Source organism: Histoplasma capsulatum, genomic scaffold (assembly GCF_000149585.1).
Source record: "Histoplasma capsulatum NAm1 scaffold_11 genomic scaffold, whole genome shotgun sequence".
Lineage (NCBI taxonomy): Eukaryota > Fungi > Ascomycota > Eurotiomycetes > Onygenales > Ajellomycetaceae > Histoplasma > Histoplasma mississippiense.
In genome coordinates this window covers 352,991-365,895 of record NW_001813972.1, presented here as the reverse complement: position 1 = coordinate 365,895, position 12,905 = coordinate 352,991, and the positions used below count along the sequence as shown (strand labels likewise).

The following is a 12,905-nucleotide window of genomic DNA, read 5'->3' as shown; positions in this document are numbered from 1 at the left end:
AGACTTTGACCCTGAGCGAAGATTTGAGCGAATTAACAACCTACATACATAAATAAAACCCACGAAAGGGGGCGTTAAACCTTAATGCTTGCTCTTGGGCTATCTTAAAGTATTTTGCTCAAATAAACTCACTTACCTCCAGTCATAACGTTTAATCCAATAGATATATATAATATAAAGGATGGCATCATACAGTAGATACAGTTCGCTACTCTCCTCCATTATCTTTCTCACTACTTGATGCTCGAACATTGCTTTCTGTTGACTGCTCTGCCAATCTAAAATCAAAATGGACATGCAGTCCATGTCAAGCGGGGCACCAATGCCTACCCCCAGTGCTGCTGCTAACATGTCCGGAATGCAAATGGGCAGCAGTATGGGTGGAATGCACATGGGTGGAATGGGTAATGGCTGCAAGATTTCTGTATGTCCTGATTGAATATATTTGTTAAACGTCACTGCTGGTTTATCGTGATGGCCGGAGGAATAGACACTAATTGCTATTGCAGATGCTTTGGAACTGGACTGTATTGAATGCCTGTAAGTTCTCCAATTAATTTCCCTTTTCTCTTTCCGCCTGCCCTTTTTTTGACACGGCTGTTCTTCAGGTTTCGTTTCATCCCATTGGAGAATTACCTCCCCAGCCATGTTTGTAGGATCATGCATTGGTGTCATTCTTCTTGTCATGCTCCTACAATTCCTCCGGCGTGCTAGCTATGAATTTGATAGATACGTAGCTGGGAAAAGCAACTTCTATACTGGACGATTGCAACGAGTAATCACAAGCCCAAAGCAAACTGCCCCAGGCCTCGAATCTCCGACCGAGACCACAGCCAACGCGATAAAGCGTCCTTTGTGGCGGTCCCTACTCCAACATACTACCAAGTCTATGTTGTTCACGATGCAATTCGGACTTGCATATTTCATCATGCTCCTCGCAATGTATTACAATGGGTTTATTTACATTTCTATCCTGATTGGGGCTTTCCTCGGCTCATTTGTGTTTACATGGAACACGGATGCAGAAAAGTGAGCAACTTGAAAACAAAGCTAACCCTAAAGACATTATCCGCCCTTCATTGCTCACGGCTGCGCAGCTGCTAACAGAACATTTGTTGGAATAGTGACGCTTCCAAGGTGACTGTATGCTGTGGCTAGCATTCACATATATAGGGAAACCTCTGCTATGAATGCTATGTCGATCCTCAGTTAGCCATTGATGTGGCCAGCGTTTTAGGGACATTGGGTAGACTCCATGAGATGATTATTATGAAGAAAGATACTTTGATCTTAGGGCTATGAGCCCGTAGGTGATAACAGGTTTGATCTGCTGTAACCTCACAAAAACTGGGCGGCAGATGAAACACGATCATAAGTATATATCTAATTGAAGGGCTGTAAAATCGGTTAGTGAAGTGCAGGATGTGCTGGCGACGGTTGAATGGGTTCCGAAATCTAATACACTCACCACTCTCAGGTCTTTATTTTCATGACAGTAAGGATTGAGATAGAAGATTAGATTAGACAGTTAAGATCATTAGTAAAACCACTAATCAAAAAAAGGTACAGAAGAGTTGACATCTCATGACTCGTAGTTTTTGATGTTGATTGAAGTCAACAGGGTTAACAAATCGAAGTGTATATGTGCTGTACATCATATTGTTGGACCTGTTCAACTTTGAACCATGATGGCATTCAAAGTTTTAACAACACTGAATGGTTTTCTAGTCAAGCGCTTTTGGACCAAGGACAACTCCGCGAACGGGAGCCTCTCATAGAACCCAGCCGTAAATCTTGTTAAAACATGGAATGGAAATACTTAATGTCAGTTCCAATATCACAACTTAAATTCTTAACTAACCGTGCCAAGCGCACTCACTAACTACCTCCCATTAGTGAGTGCGCCCCACCGCAAAGGTAATATCACCGCAACAGTAATATTTTTAATTCTCATCATTCTTCAACTTCAAATAATCATTAATCATCACAACCATGCCTAAATCATCTAAATACACTGAAGATCAGCTTCAAAAGACCATTGACACATTAAAATCAAATCCGAAATTGAAAATCACAAATGTGGTGTGAGAATTTGAAATTCCATATACAACCTTGGTTGGGTGGATTAAAGGAAGGAAATCAAGGACAACAAGGATTCCAATCAATCAAATGTTGAATGACAGTCAGAAGGAGGCTCTTAAGAAGTGGATAATACAGTTGAATAGTAATTTTTGCCTCCTCATCATCAAGTATATTGAAGCTGTTGCAAATTCAATGTTGAAGTTTCATCATTTCAATTCTGACATCTCTCTTTCTACTGTAGATAAGATGTGAGTATATCAATTCACAAAACATTTGCCAGGGTATAATAGAGTGAAGCAGAAGTCAATGGATTCAAAACAGATGTTTAATGAGGATATAAACTTCATCATCAACTGATTCAATCACTATGAATCTATATTCAATCAGTACAACTTCCACTCATGCAATGTTTACAGCTTTAATGAGATTGAGTTCTAAGAAGAAGAGGGATGCAGGCAGTGAGTTATAACTATTTATTGAAATGTGAACTCTGTCATACAATCTTCATATTTTCATGAGTTAATAACTGTGTTGAAATGTATGAGTATAGATGGCACAGTTCTATATTTGCTGATTGTAATGAAATTGAAAATTCATCTAAAAGATTAATATACTGTAGCGTACGCAGCTCAGTAGGATAATACACGTCTGATTCTCTAAAAGATGAAGATGGGCGGACGCCCTTATATATACATGCTTGTTTATTTACAGTGATTGATTCCTGCGGAAGGAGCGATCGCAGGGTTATAAAAGGAAGGATAGAAGCCTTGAGTAGGGGCGGAAGAAGGAAGGGGTGGAGCGGAAGCTCTGGGAATCAGCGAGGGGTGGGTAGGGGCGTAAGTACGCCACATATACAGACATCAATTTGTCTAACAATTATACAATAACCACATTTGAATTAAACTTCATTAATGATGAGATCATATTTGAATGGATTAAATTTTTCAATATAATGAGCAAGAAACACCAGCTGAGCAGTCATTGATTATTACTATTTAACAATCACAAATCCCACTTCAATAAAGAATTTCTTCAATATTGTGATCTTCATAAGATTTTTGTTTTTGAACTCCTCTCTTATACAAGTGTAATGCACTCGTTTATTATTTCTATTATTATATTATCTTTGTTTATATCTTTGTCTATTCTTACCTCTTTCCATTATACTCTCGCTACCACTATTTCTATATGTATATATATATGGATGCATGTATTTCGCACATCTTCTTTCTCTTTCTTTTCCTCTTCAGCGATTAGCTACAACTACAACTTCAACTATACTACTACTATAATTATTATTACTATTATCTTCTACTACACTATATACTATCTTCTACTATTCACTTTTCACACTGTCATCACCCCTCACAACAAGTTATATATTGCAATCTCTTGATGGTATGTCTTTTCAACAGTATAAGCATTATCATACAAAAGCAATTAATAAGATTGCTTATTATGAATATAAATAATATAATGAGAGGCAATTTCTTGTCAATCTGCACAGCATTCACCAGCAGATCTTCAAATCTGTTATTATTAGAGCTGGCTTTACAGACTGCAGAATCTACTCTATTAATTATGAAGTAATATTTGATTGATTGAAATCTCACACTCTATAGAATGGCCCAGATCTGCTTGTGTATGATGAAGATGATGAGAAACACAATCAATTTATTTCATTATTCATAAATTGATTGTCAACTGCTTCTTCTCAGTTAACATTCTCTGATACAGTCATGAAACTATATCATCAAATTGATGTTGCAGAGAAGTGTTACAAACCTACGGCACAACCCTGAGAGCCATTGGACAAGGAATGACTAAATGGTAGAGGGCATGCAAGCTAGACATCGGATAAGGGAAGATCCGGTTAACCAATAGGAACAATAGGTCACGTGACATAGTGGATCACCTGGATCACTCGGATCACTCGAGTGAGCGGAGTGATCACAGCTATCCTCGCTCTGATAGCTATCTTGGCAAGAGCTATCCGAGCTATCCTCATGTATCTCAAGATGTATATAAACACACTCATTACCCTTAGGATCAAGGAGCTTATCTTCTTGATCACGATCAATATCATCTTACTTACTTACTCTTCTACTACCTTTACTTACACTCAGTTACATGGTACGACTATAAGTTCACCTTAAGTATACTTCTTCACGACGCATACCTTAAGCCTTCGCCCCTACCTGTAAGCCCTACTAGGTACTCATACTGTTTACCTCAGGCCGCCGCCGTAGCTATTGCTAGTCATCCTAGATATTCCTCTTGATGTTATATCTTAACCTGTGATAGTGGCACTACCTCCTGACTTAGTGAACAAGCTCAGCAACACTATATAAGCCCCGACCTTACCTTATACCAGTGAGAAGCTTGCTAGGTTAGAGACTCGGTAGCAAGAAGGTTATACAGAATGTGAAGAACACTCTTACACCCAGTTTAACCAGATAGTTGGGTAAGATATTCAAGAGTAATATGATGCAGACAGAATTGAACACACATGTGTAGAAAAAATTAACTGACCATTATTGAATGAATAAATATCAGATTGTCAAAAGCACAAACAAACAGATGCAAGTAAGCAGAATCCTCACTATAAAGGATGCAAATCACAAAATTGCAACTCAGAAGACAGAGGAGTTGAAAAAGAAGTATAATAAGAGTCTTCAGACAATTGGAATCAAGCCCACTAGAACTGCTGCAAATTAACCACAATGCAATAAATTTAATGAATCTCAACCTGCTGCGGATTCTACTGCTTCTACTGAGTATATAGATGATTTTTATATTATAAATAGATGTGGTGTTGAATAATAATGATATTTTGAAGTTTAGATGATTCAAAAATATTACTGTTGCAGTGATATTACCTTCGCAGTGGGGTGCACTCAATGGGAGGTAGTGAGTGCGCTTGGCACGGTTAGTGCCAATCAAAGCATTTGAAAGGATCTTCTGTGCAGATTACAAAGAATGTCCTTCTACTCCGTACAAGCCAGAGCTCTTCTATCCAGTTCGTACTGGTGAAGTTTTTAATTCTAAATATGAAGTTATAGGAAAGCTTGATTATAACTTCTTATGCACCTATTTCTTCCACTTTTCTGCCCATCTAATCTCCCTTTCATAGTATCAGCGTCGATGCATGAAACCAGTTACCAGCCATTAAATCTTATAAACTACAATTCCCTCGCGACAGAATCGCCAGCTACACGTGATAGCTTGATTTCTCATGTTTCTCGGGGTCCATCGATGTCTCCCTCAAAGTTTACACAACAGAAGCTTCCAAGTACGACCAGGAGGTGCGGGTCTATACACACCTCCTCTCAATTAAGTCCTCACGCCATGGTACCCGATATATCCGGCAAATTTATGATATGTTTGAAGTGTCAGAGCCCGATGGACGACCTTCTTGCCTAGTTCATAGGCACATGCATCTAAATTCATTGGAGTTCATGGGTAAAACTGCAAGCAAACGGTTAAATAAGACTCTGCTCAAATTGGCGTTGCAATACCCCTTAACAGCGCTGGACTTTTTGCATACGGAGGCGGATATTGTGCATACAGGTATGTCATGTATGTACGTACATGTATGTTTGATCAAAGCTTCAAGCAAGTAATAATAAAATATTCTCTACTCTCATTTGGTGCCTCAATTCAGGCCCTTTTAAAACCGACGAGTTAACATAATAAGCAGATCTCAAATCCGACATCGTGTTCTCTGTCGCGGACAAGTATGCACTAGATGACTTCTGCTGGGACGAGATCTGCGATCTAACCCCGCGGAAAATTATCGACAAAACAAGAATAGTATACACATCCCGCGCTCCTAGGGATCCTGCAGATAGCAACTGGGGTCCGCCGGTCCTCTGTGGCTTTGGAGAAGCCAGAATTGGGAAACTTCACAATGTCACAAATATTGGAGAAGCGCAGCCGCATATATGCAGGGCACCAGAGGTCTCTTTCATGATCTCGTGTGACTCCGAAGTTGACATTTGGATTGTACCGTTGGGCAACCAAAACCACAGAGCAAAAAGCCCCCTGCGTCTCACTTTATTCGATTGCCCCCCTCCCCTCCTCCATTAACCTCCTAACAGTTATTGGCAGATTTGGGATCACCTCGAGAGCGATCATCTCTTCAACATTGTTGATAGAAATGGCTCATTCTGTCGCTATACATATATGGTCAAAATTGTGGCCTTTCTCGGGTCCCCGCCTCCTGAATTTGTTATACGGAGTGAGTTTTGTCAGAATTGCTTTGACGAAACAGGTGAGAGCCTCCATGAAAAGGACAAGACAAAGAAAGGCCCCTAAAAGAGACACAAGCTCAGTCCAACTGATCCCCGCTCCTTTATAACCCCATGTACTTTTGGGCTTATATATATCCCTGTTCAATGGAGCGGCGGGAAATAAACAGGGAAATGGGCTCCAAACGACTCCGTAGACATACCTACAGGATGCTCTCTCGAGAATGCCGAAGTTCATATGACGGGCAAGAGAAGGAATTGTTTATTTCTCCGGTTTATCCGCTCCATGTTAAAATGGCTTCCCGAGGAACGAAAGACTGCACGTGAGTTATTGCAGGACCAGTTGTTGAAGGATTGAGAGGGAGAACTGGGGCTGATTTCGATTCCTGGCTCTGTATTAACTTCCCGATTTTCCCTTTTTGATAGACACTTCATTCTCCTCACCGTTCATGTTGTATGGCCGTATGTGTAAAATAAATCACAATTTACCCTTCGGTCACGAAGAGATTCCAACATCACTCATCTTAAATCTTTACATATACACAACTAACTACCTATGTGTTGCGGATATTTGAGTGTAATGTGAGGGAGAGCTATGAAGATAAAAAATTCAAATTTATTAGATCCGTATTGATTGAAAAGGAAAGGTGTCTACTATGCCTAGACAACTACACAATACACAAATATATCTGTCCATGTACGGGTACAAAACACATATAGTGACCTACGCGAAAGATTCAAAAAATACATGCCCATACCACGTTGCTGATGGTTGTATAACCTCTAGTTACGTCGTACCGAAGGTGTAACAACAGTGACGTAAGTTACCAATCCCACCGCCTGCAGACCCGTGATACTTGTCAGCTCGCTTGATCCAGACTCACATCATCTTTTTAACCAGCCATTTATCTATGCACTCCACGATACACGGACAATTCTTTATTCCTTGGGCGAACCACTTGAGTGAATGATCGCCTGGCTGGTTGATAACCTTGGATGCAGTTTACCCACTTGAATTGCCGCCGCGCAAATGCAAATCGAAGAATACTCTCTGCTAAATTACGAAACACCACACCATAATCCTATTTTGATTTTAAAATAAAGTGATATCTAAGTCCGGGATGGTAAACAAATCCGCTCCTCAGCCAGGCCCGGCCAGGTTAAAGAGAAACGCTGGCCCAGACGAGTGGCTCGAAGCAGCAAAAGATTGCAAATATCTCTCAGAACATCATATGAAGCAGCTATGTGAGATTGTCAAGGAATTCATGATGGAAGGTTCATATCCCGAGTTTCCCTACTTATTACGTTGAGAGAAAGGATCGCAGTCACTACGGAATTGCTGCTAAACCCCACTTCAATCTGCAGAGTCAAACATCCAGCCGGTTTCCGCCCCAGTAACAATATGCGGCGATATTCACGGCCAATTCTATGACCTTCTCGAGCTGTTCCGCGTTGCAGGCGGCATGCCGAATGACAGCAATATTGAATCTCCAACGGCCCCACCAACTATTATCACGTCAGATAATATCGAGCCACCATCCTCCATCACAGATCCGAAATTAAGGAAGAAGATCAGGCAAAATGTCGACGGTCCGAATACTGGCGGTGCAGATGAGAACGAACCTTCTTCTCCCCCAGATGATAAGTCAGGGGACACATCACAATTGAACAGCATGCCCAGCGGGAATTTTATATTTTTGGGGGACTATGTGGATAGAGGATATTTTAGTTTGGAGACGTTGACCTTATTGCTTTGTTTAAAGGCCAAGTCCGTATCCCTTTCCCATTATCTTATGGATTTATTTATTTATCTATCCCAAAATATCGCTGACAGTGAGAAAATTTCATTTCATTAAATTAAATTAGGTTCCCTGACAAAATTACGCTCGTCCGGGGCAACCACGAATCACGACAGATCACTCAAGTTTACGGATTTTACGAAGAATGTTTTCAGAAATATGGCAACGCCTCCGTATGGAAAGCATGCTGCCAGGTGTTTGATTTTATGACCCTCGGGGCCATAGTGGATGGGAAGGTACTCTGCGTACATGGCGGCCTAAGTCCAGAGATTCGCACGCTGGACCAGGTGCGCGTTGTTGCCAGGGCCCAAGAGATCCCACATGAAGGCGCCTTCTGCGATCTCGTCTGGTCGGACCCGGACGACGTAGAGACGTGGGCGGTGAGCCCAAGGGGTGCTGGTATGTTTCTAAATCACATCTTCGTATACATGCATCCACACGCTCGTCAGAGAGAACGATTGATTGACATCCAAATTTCCAAATTCTTTTTATATAGGCTGGTTATTTGGTGACAAAGTAGCGGAAGAATTTTGCCAAGTGAATGACCTAACGCTGATCGCGCGCGCCCACCAGCTCGTAAACGAGGGCTACAAATATCACTTCCAGAAGCAGAACGTGGTGACAGTATGGAGCGCGCCGAATTACTGCTACCGGTGTGGTAACATGGCATCAGTGTGCGAAATACGCGAGGACCTGAAGCCGACGTTCAAGCTATTTTCGGAGGTGCCGGACGATATGAGACATGTGCCCAATGTGAGGCCCGGGAAGAGTGAGTATTTCTTGTAGATTTCCTTGTACCTTTGTCCTCGTCTTTTTTTCTCCTTGGCTTTTGAACTTTTTGATGAAGTGATGTCCTTGTTATTTACTTCCGTCTTTTGTTTTCTTCTACTCTTACCTCATTTTCCAGTTTTGAGCACCCACACGCTTCTCGAGCTTTAAATTTTCTATTTTACAATATATAGTTTTTCCTTTCCCGTTCACTGTATATACAAAAGCCAGTGTACAAGCCAGATCTGCCCATCCGCTGCACAGCATGCTTTTGGACTTGTGTCCCTACTTGGATGTGATCTGCTCTAGTTCCACAGACATACAGAGGAAGAGATATCTATGCAGATGTATGTCGTCCCCCCCCTCCTCTTTAAAAAAATCATGACTTCATATGTTCCTTACATCACATACTCATCCCAAGCATCGTTTGGGATGGACATTTCCTTTCTCGCACGGCCCCGCTTCATATTAGAGATTAGTATTTCGCTTTTTCCTCCTCAACGTCGCTTTTTACATGCAGAATCGGGTTATGGTTAACCCCCTCATTCCTTCAAACCAAGCCCTTTGGATGTATCTATCTATTCAGTAGAGTCGATATAAACGTGAAATAAACAAAAAATTTACCCCCAGACGCAAGGCTGGCTAACGCCATCGCCTGTGATAGTAATAGCCAAGGTGCAAGGAAGGTTCCATGGCTCTACGAGCATGGTCGCAACCTGAACCCATGAAATCGCTCGAATCCGAAACCTCAGTTCCAATAGAATGAAAGCAAGCTTAACATACTCTCTCTCTCTCTCTCTCTCTCTCTCTCTCTCTCTCTCTCTGTCTCCCCCACATAAGAACGGCGGTTGTTAACGGGGGGTGTCTTTTGCAAACCTTGTCCTTTTAGCTATGCAATAGTTAAATGGCAATTGGACCACGCAGCAGAAAAATTAATTGGTTTACCCAGGCAGGTTGCCCAATTCCGCCACGCAGATGTGGGGTGGCGATCGGCAGGTAGAAGAGGAGGGAGAAGGAAGAAGAGATGATATTCCAGGGCATTTATTGGAGGGGGGATGTTGGAATTATTTTGCTCAAGCGTGTTTACGACCAACTCTCTCCGCCCCCCCTCACCACACAGGGTTTTCGTTCAAGAGAACTAACTACACTGTACGGAGTAGGTTAGGATCCGAGGTGGCTAAACCGCTTAAGCTTGCGGGACATGGATGTAGTTTCGATGCGGGGTACTGTGGTTTCCGGGTTCTACAGGTTTCAAGCACTGCCGCGGCTTTTTTAAAAACTATGTTTATTAATATTTCGGGGGAAAAACCCACATTTCACAAAACGGGAGCAGAATGCCCGAAAAGGAAGGGAGAAAAAAAAAAGAAGACGCATGCATGCATTGACGTAAGACGATATTTGAGTTAGGGAAGAACCCTCTGAGACTAACCACTAGCAACCTTGAACATATACGGAGTACACCATTAACAGAACAGAGAAGGCTAAACAAAAATAAAAATAGGAATAAAAGAAAAGAACCACTCCCCGTGTATTCTGTACAGATCTGTACAGAAGATGTCAGCTGAATAATTATTAAATCATATAACTAACTAACTAGTTACAACTAGCTGGAACTAAGTCACTTCCCCGCTTACCCTGAACATACCACCTAACCGAAAAGCGCATCACCCAGGCGAACGCGGACGGATTTGATTTGAGTGTAATTGTCGAGTGCGTATTCTAAAGAGGCAAGGGTGTGAGACAGGGCCCATTTTTAGAAGTGAGAATTATTTATTACTTTTGAACAAAGTGAAAAAGAAGAAAGAAGAAACAAAGGAAAAAAACAAAGCTTACCTCCCAATTCACGGCCGAGACCGCTCTCCTTGAAACCGCCGAAAGGAGTTTGGTAAGAGATCATGTTGTAGTTGTTGACCCAGACGGTACTGAGAGGAGTTATTAGCATTTTTTTTTTTTTTTTTTTTTTTTTTTTTTTTTTTTTTTTTTTTTTTTTTTTTTTCACCCAGGAGATGGAAGAAACGGGGGAATGAATACTGACCCAGCCTTCAGTGCGTTGGAGACACGGATGGCGGTGTTGAGGTTCGTGGTGTGGACGGCAGCGGCAAGACCTAAGCTCGATCGTCAGTGACATATCAGAAGAAAAGGAAGCGAAAGCAGTAAAGAGAGCAGGATAAAGGAGACTAACCGTATGACGTGTTGTTGGCAATTTCGATAGCCTCCTCTTCATTCTTGAACTTCTGCACGGAGCAGACGGGTCCAAAGATCTCCTCCTTGACGATCTTCATGTCCTCCGTGACGTTGCTGAAAATAGTTGGCTGGATGTAGAAGCCCTGGTTCCCCAGGCGCTCGCCGCCAATCTCGACCTTGGCGCCGGAGGCCTTGCCTTCCTGAATATAGCCCATGATGCGGTCGAACTGAACCTGGGAGATCTGGGGACCCTGGAAAGTATCGCTGTGGAACGGGTCGCCGACCTTGTTCTGCTGGGCACGAGCCTTGAAGCGCTCGATGAAGGTGTCGTAGATGCCCTCCTCGACCAAGATGCGGCTGCCGGCACAGCAGCACTGGCCGTGGTTGAAGTAGATACCAAAGTTGACCCAAGAGATGGCGTTCTCGATATCCGCGTCGTTGAAGACGATGTTGGGGCTCTTGCCGCCCAGTTCGAGCGTGACCTTCTTGAGGTTACTCTTGGCAGCGGCCTGGAGGATCTGGCGACCGACCGCGGTGGAGCCCGTGAAGGCAATCTTGTCAATGTCCATGTGGGCGGCGATGGCAGCGCCGGCGGTGCGGCCGAAACCGGAGAGGATGTTGATGACGCCTGGAGGGAAACCAGCCTCGACGATGAGCTTGGCGGTATAGAGAGCGGAGAGCGGGGTCTGTTCCGCGGTCTTGAGGATGACGGTGTTTCCGGTGGCGATGACGGGGCCTATTTTCCAGGCGAACATGAGCAAGGGGAAGTTCCAAGGGATGATCTGGCCGCAGACCCCAATGGGCTCGTGGCGGGTGTAGTTGAAGGATTCCGTGTCGGTGTCGATGACCTTGCCGTGGATCTTATCGGCCCAACCACCGTAGTACCTGATGCAAGCAGCAGAGTTGGGCGACATCGATCTTGGCGATGGAGTAGGCCTTGCCGTTGTCGAGGGCTTCGATGGCAGCGAGGACGTCGCAGTGCTGTTCCATCAGCTCTGCCAGCTTGATAAGCATGCGGCCCCGGTTAGTCGGGGTGACATGCTTCCAGGCCCCGTTGAAGGCGGCCCGGGCAGCAGCGACAGCAACATCGACGTCCTTCTCGGTGGCCTCGTGGACGGCAGCGATGGGTTTCTCGTTGTGGGGGTTAATGGTCTCGAAGCAGCGGCCATCGACGCCCTTGACGAACTCGTTGTTGATGAAGCTTTGCAGGGTAGTCAGCTATACATGTATATATATATATATATATATATTTGTGTGTGTGTGTGTGTGTGTGTGTGTATATATGTTAAATTCCCGAGGGAGGACTCACAGGCCGAGGGGTTGCTCGTAGGTGCAGGTCGGGGTAGTGATTTGCTGGGAGAGAGCCATGGGATGAATGAGGGAGGATACAAGCTTAGTGGGAATAAAAGCGTGAAGATAATAGGGAAAAATAGAAGAAGTAGAAGAAGAAGAAGAAGAAGATGATGATGATGATGATGATGATGATGAGAAGAGAGAAATCCCGAGGCGAGGAAGGTTCTAATATAATCAATCAAGCAATCAAACAATCAAACAATCAAACAACCAAGCAATCAAATGCAAACGCGCACCCGGAAACGATAGCAGAGGTGGGGTAGAGGAGAGTACACGGCCAACCACTTGAAGTACCAGCACCAGTACCAGCACCAGTACCAGCACCAGGAGCTATCCAGCACCCAATTCCAGCAGGTGTTGCAAGTATTTATCAACCCCAGAGTCCCAACCCCAGAGTCCCAACCCCAGAGTCTCAACCCCAGCTGCGGGGGAAGACACAAGCTTCAGGAAACGAGGGAAACGGGGAAGA

The 12,905-nt window shown here is 43.5% G+C and overlaps 3 protein-coding genes across 3 annotated transcripts; 2 read left to right on the top strand and 1 right to left on the bottom strand.

Annotated features, from left to right (window-relative positions):
* Positions 1 to 289: 289 nt before the first annotated feature.
* Positions 290 to 1,158, top strand: HCAG_08369 (conserved hypothetical protein; the record flags this gene model as incomplete). The annotated part of the gene is made up of 4 exons (XM_001536537.1): positions 290 to 424; positions 510 to 540; positions 609 to 1,029; positions 1,125 to 1,158. 4 exons carry the CDS (start codon positions 290 to 292, stop codon positions 1,156 to 1,158), a joined length of 621 nt encoding a protein of 206 aa, XP_001536587.1.
* A 6,442-nt stretch (positions 1,159 to 7,600) lies between these two features.
* Positions 7,601 to 9,070, top strand: HCAG_08368 (serine/threonine-protein phosphatase 6; the record flags this gene model as incomplete). The annotated part of the gene is made up of 5 exons (XM_001536536.1): positions 7,601 to 7,607; positions 7,698 to 7,977; positions 8,199 to 8,530; positions 8,628 to 8,900; positions 9,039 to 9,070. 5 exons carry the CDS (start codon positions 7,601 to 7,603, stop codon positions 9,068 to 9,070), a joined length of 924 nt encoding a protein of 307 aa, XP_001536586.1.
* A 1,477-nt stretch (positions 9,071 to 10,547) lies between these two features.
* HCAG_08367 (aldehyde dehydrogenase) lies at positions 10,548 to 12,451 on the bottom strand (the record flags this gene model as incomplete). The annotated part of the gene is made up of 6 exons (XM_001536535.1): positions 10,548 to 10,618; positions 10,733 to 10,821; positions 10,935 to 11,004; positions 11,082 to 11,931; positions 11,969 to 12,284; positions 12,393 to 12,451. The coding sequence occupies 6 exons, from the start codon at positions 12,449 to 12,451 to the stop codon at positions 10,548 to 10,550; spliced, it is 1,455 nt and encodes a 484-aa protein (XP_001536585.1).
* Between the last annotated feature and the right edge of the window lie 454 nt (positions 12,452 to 12,905).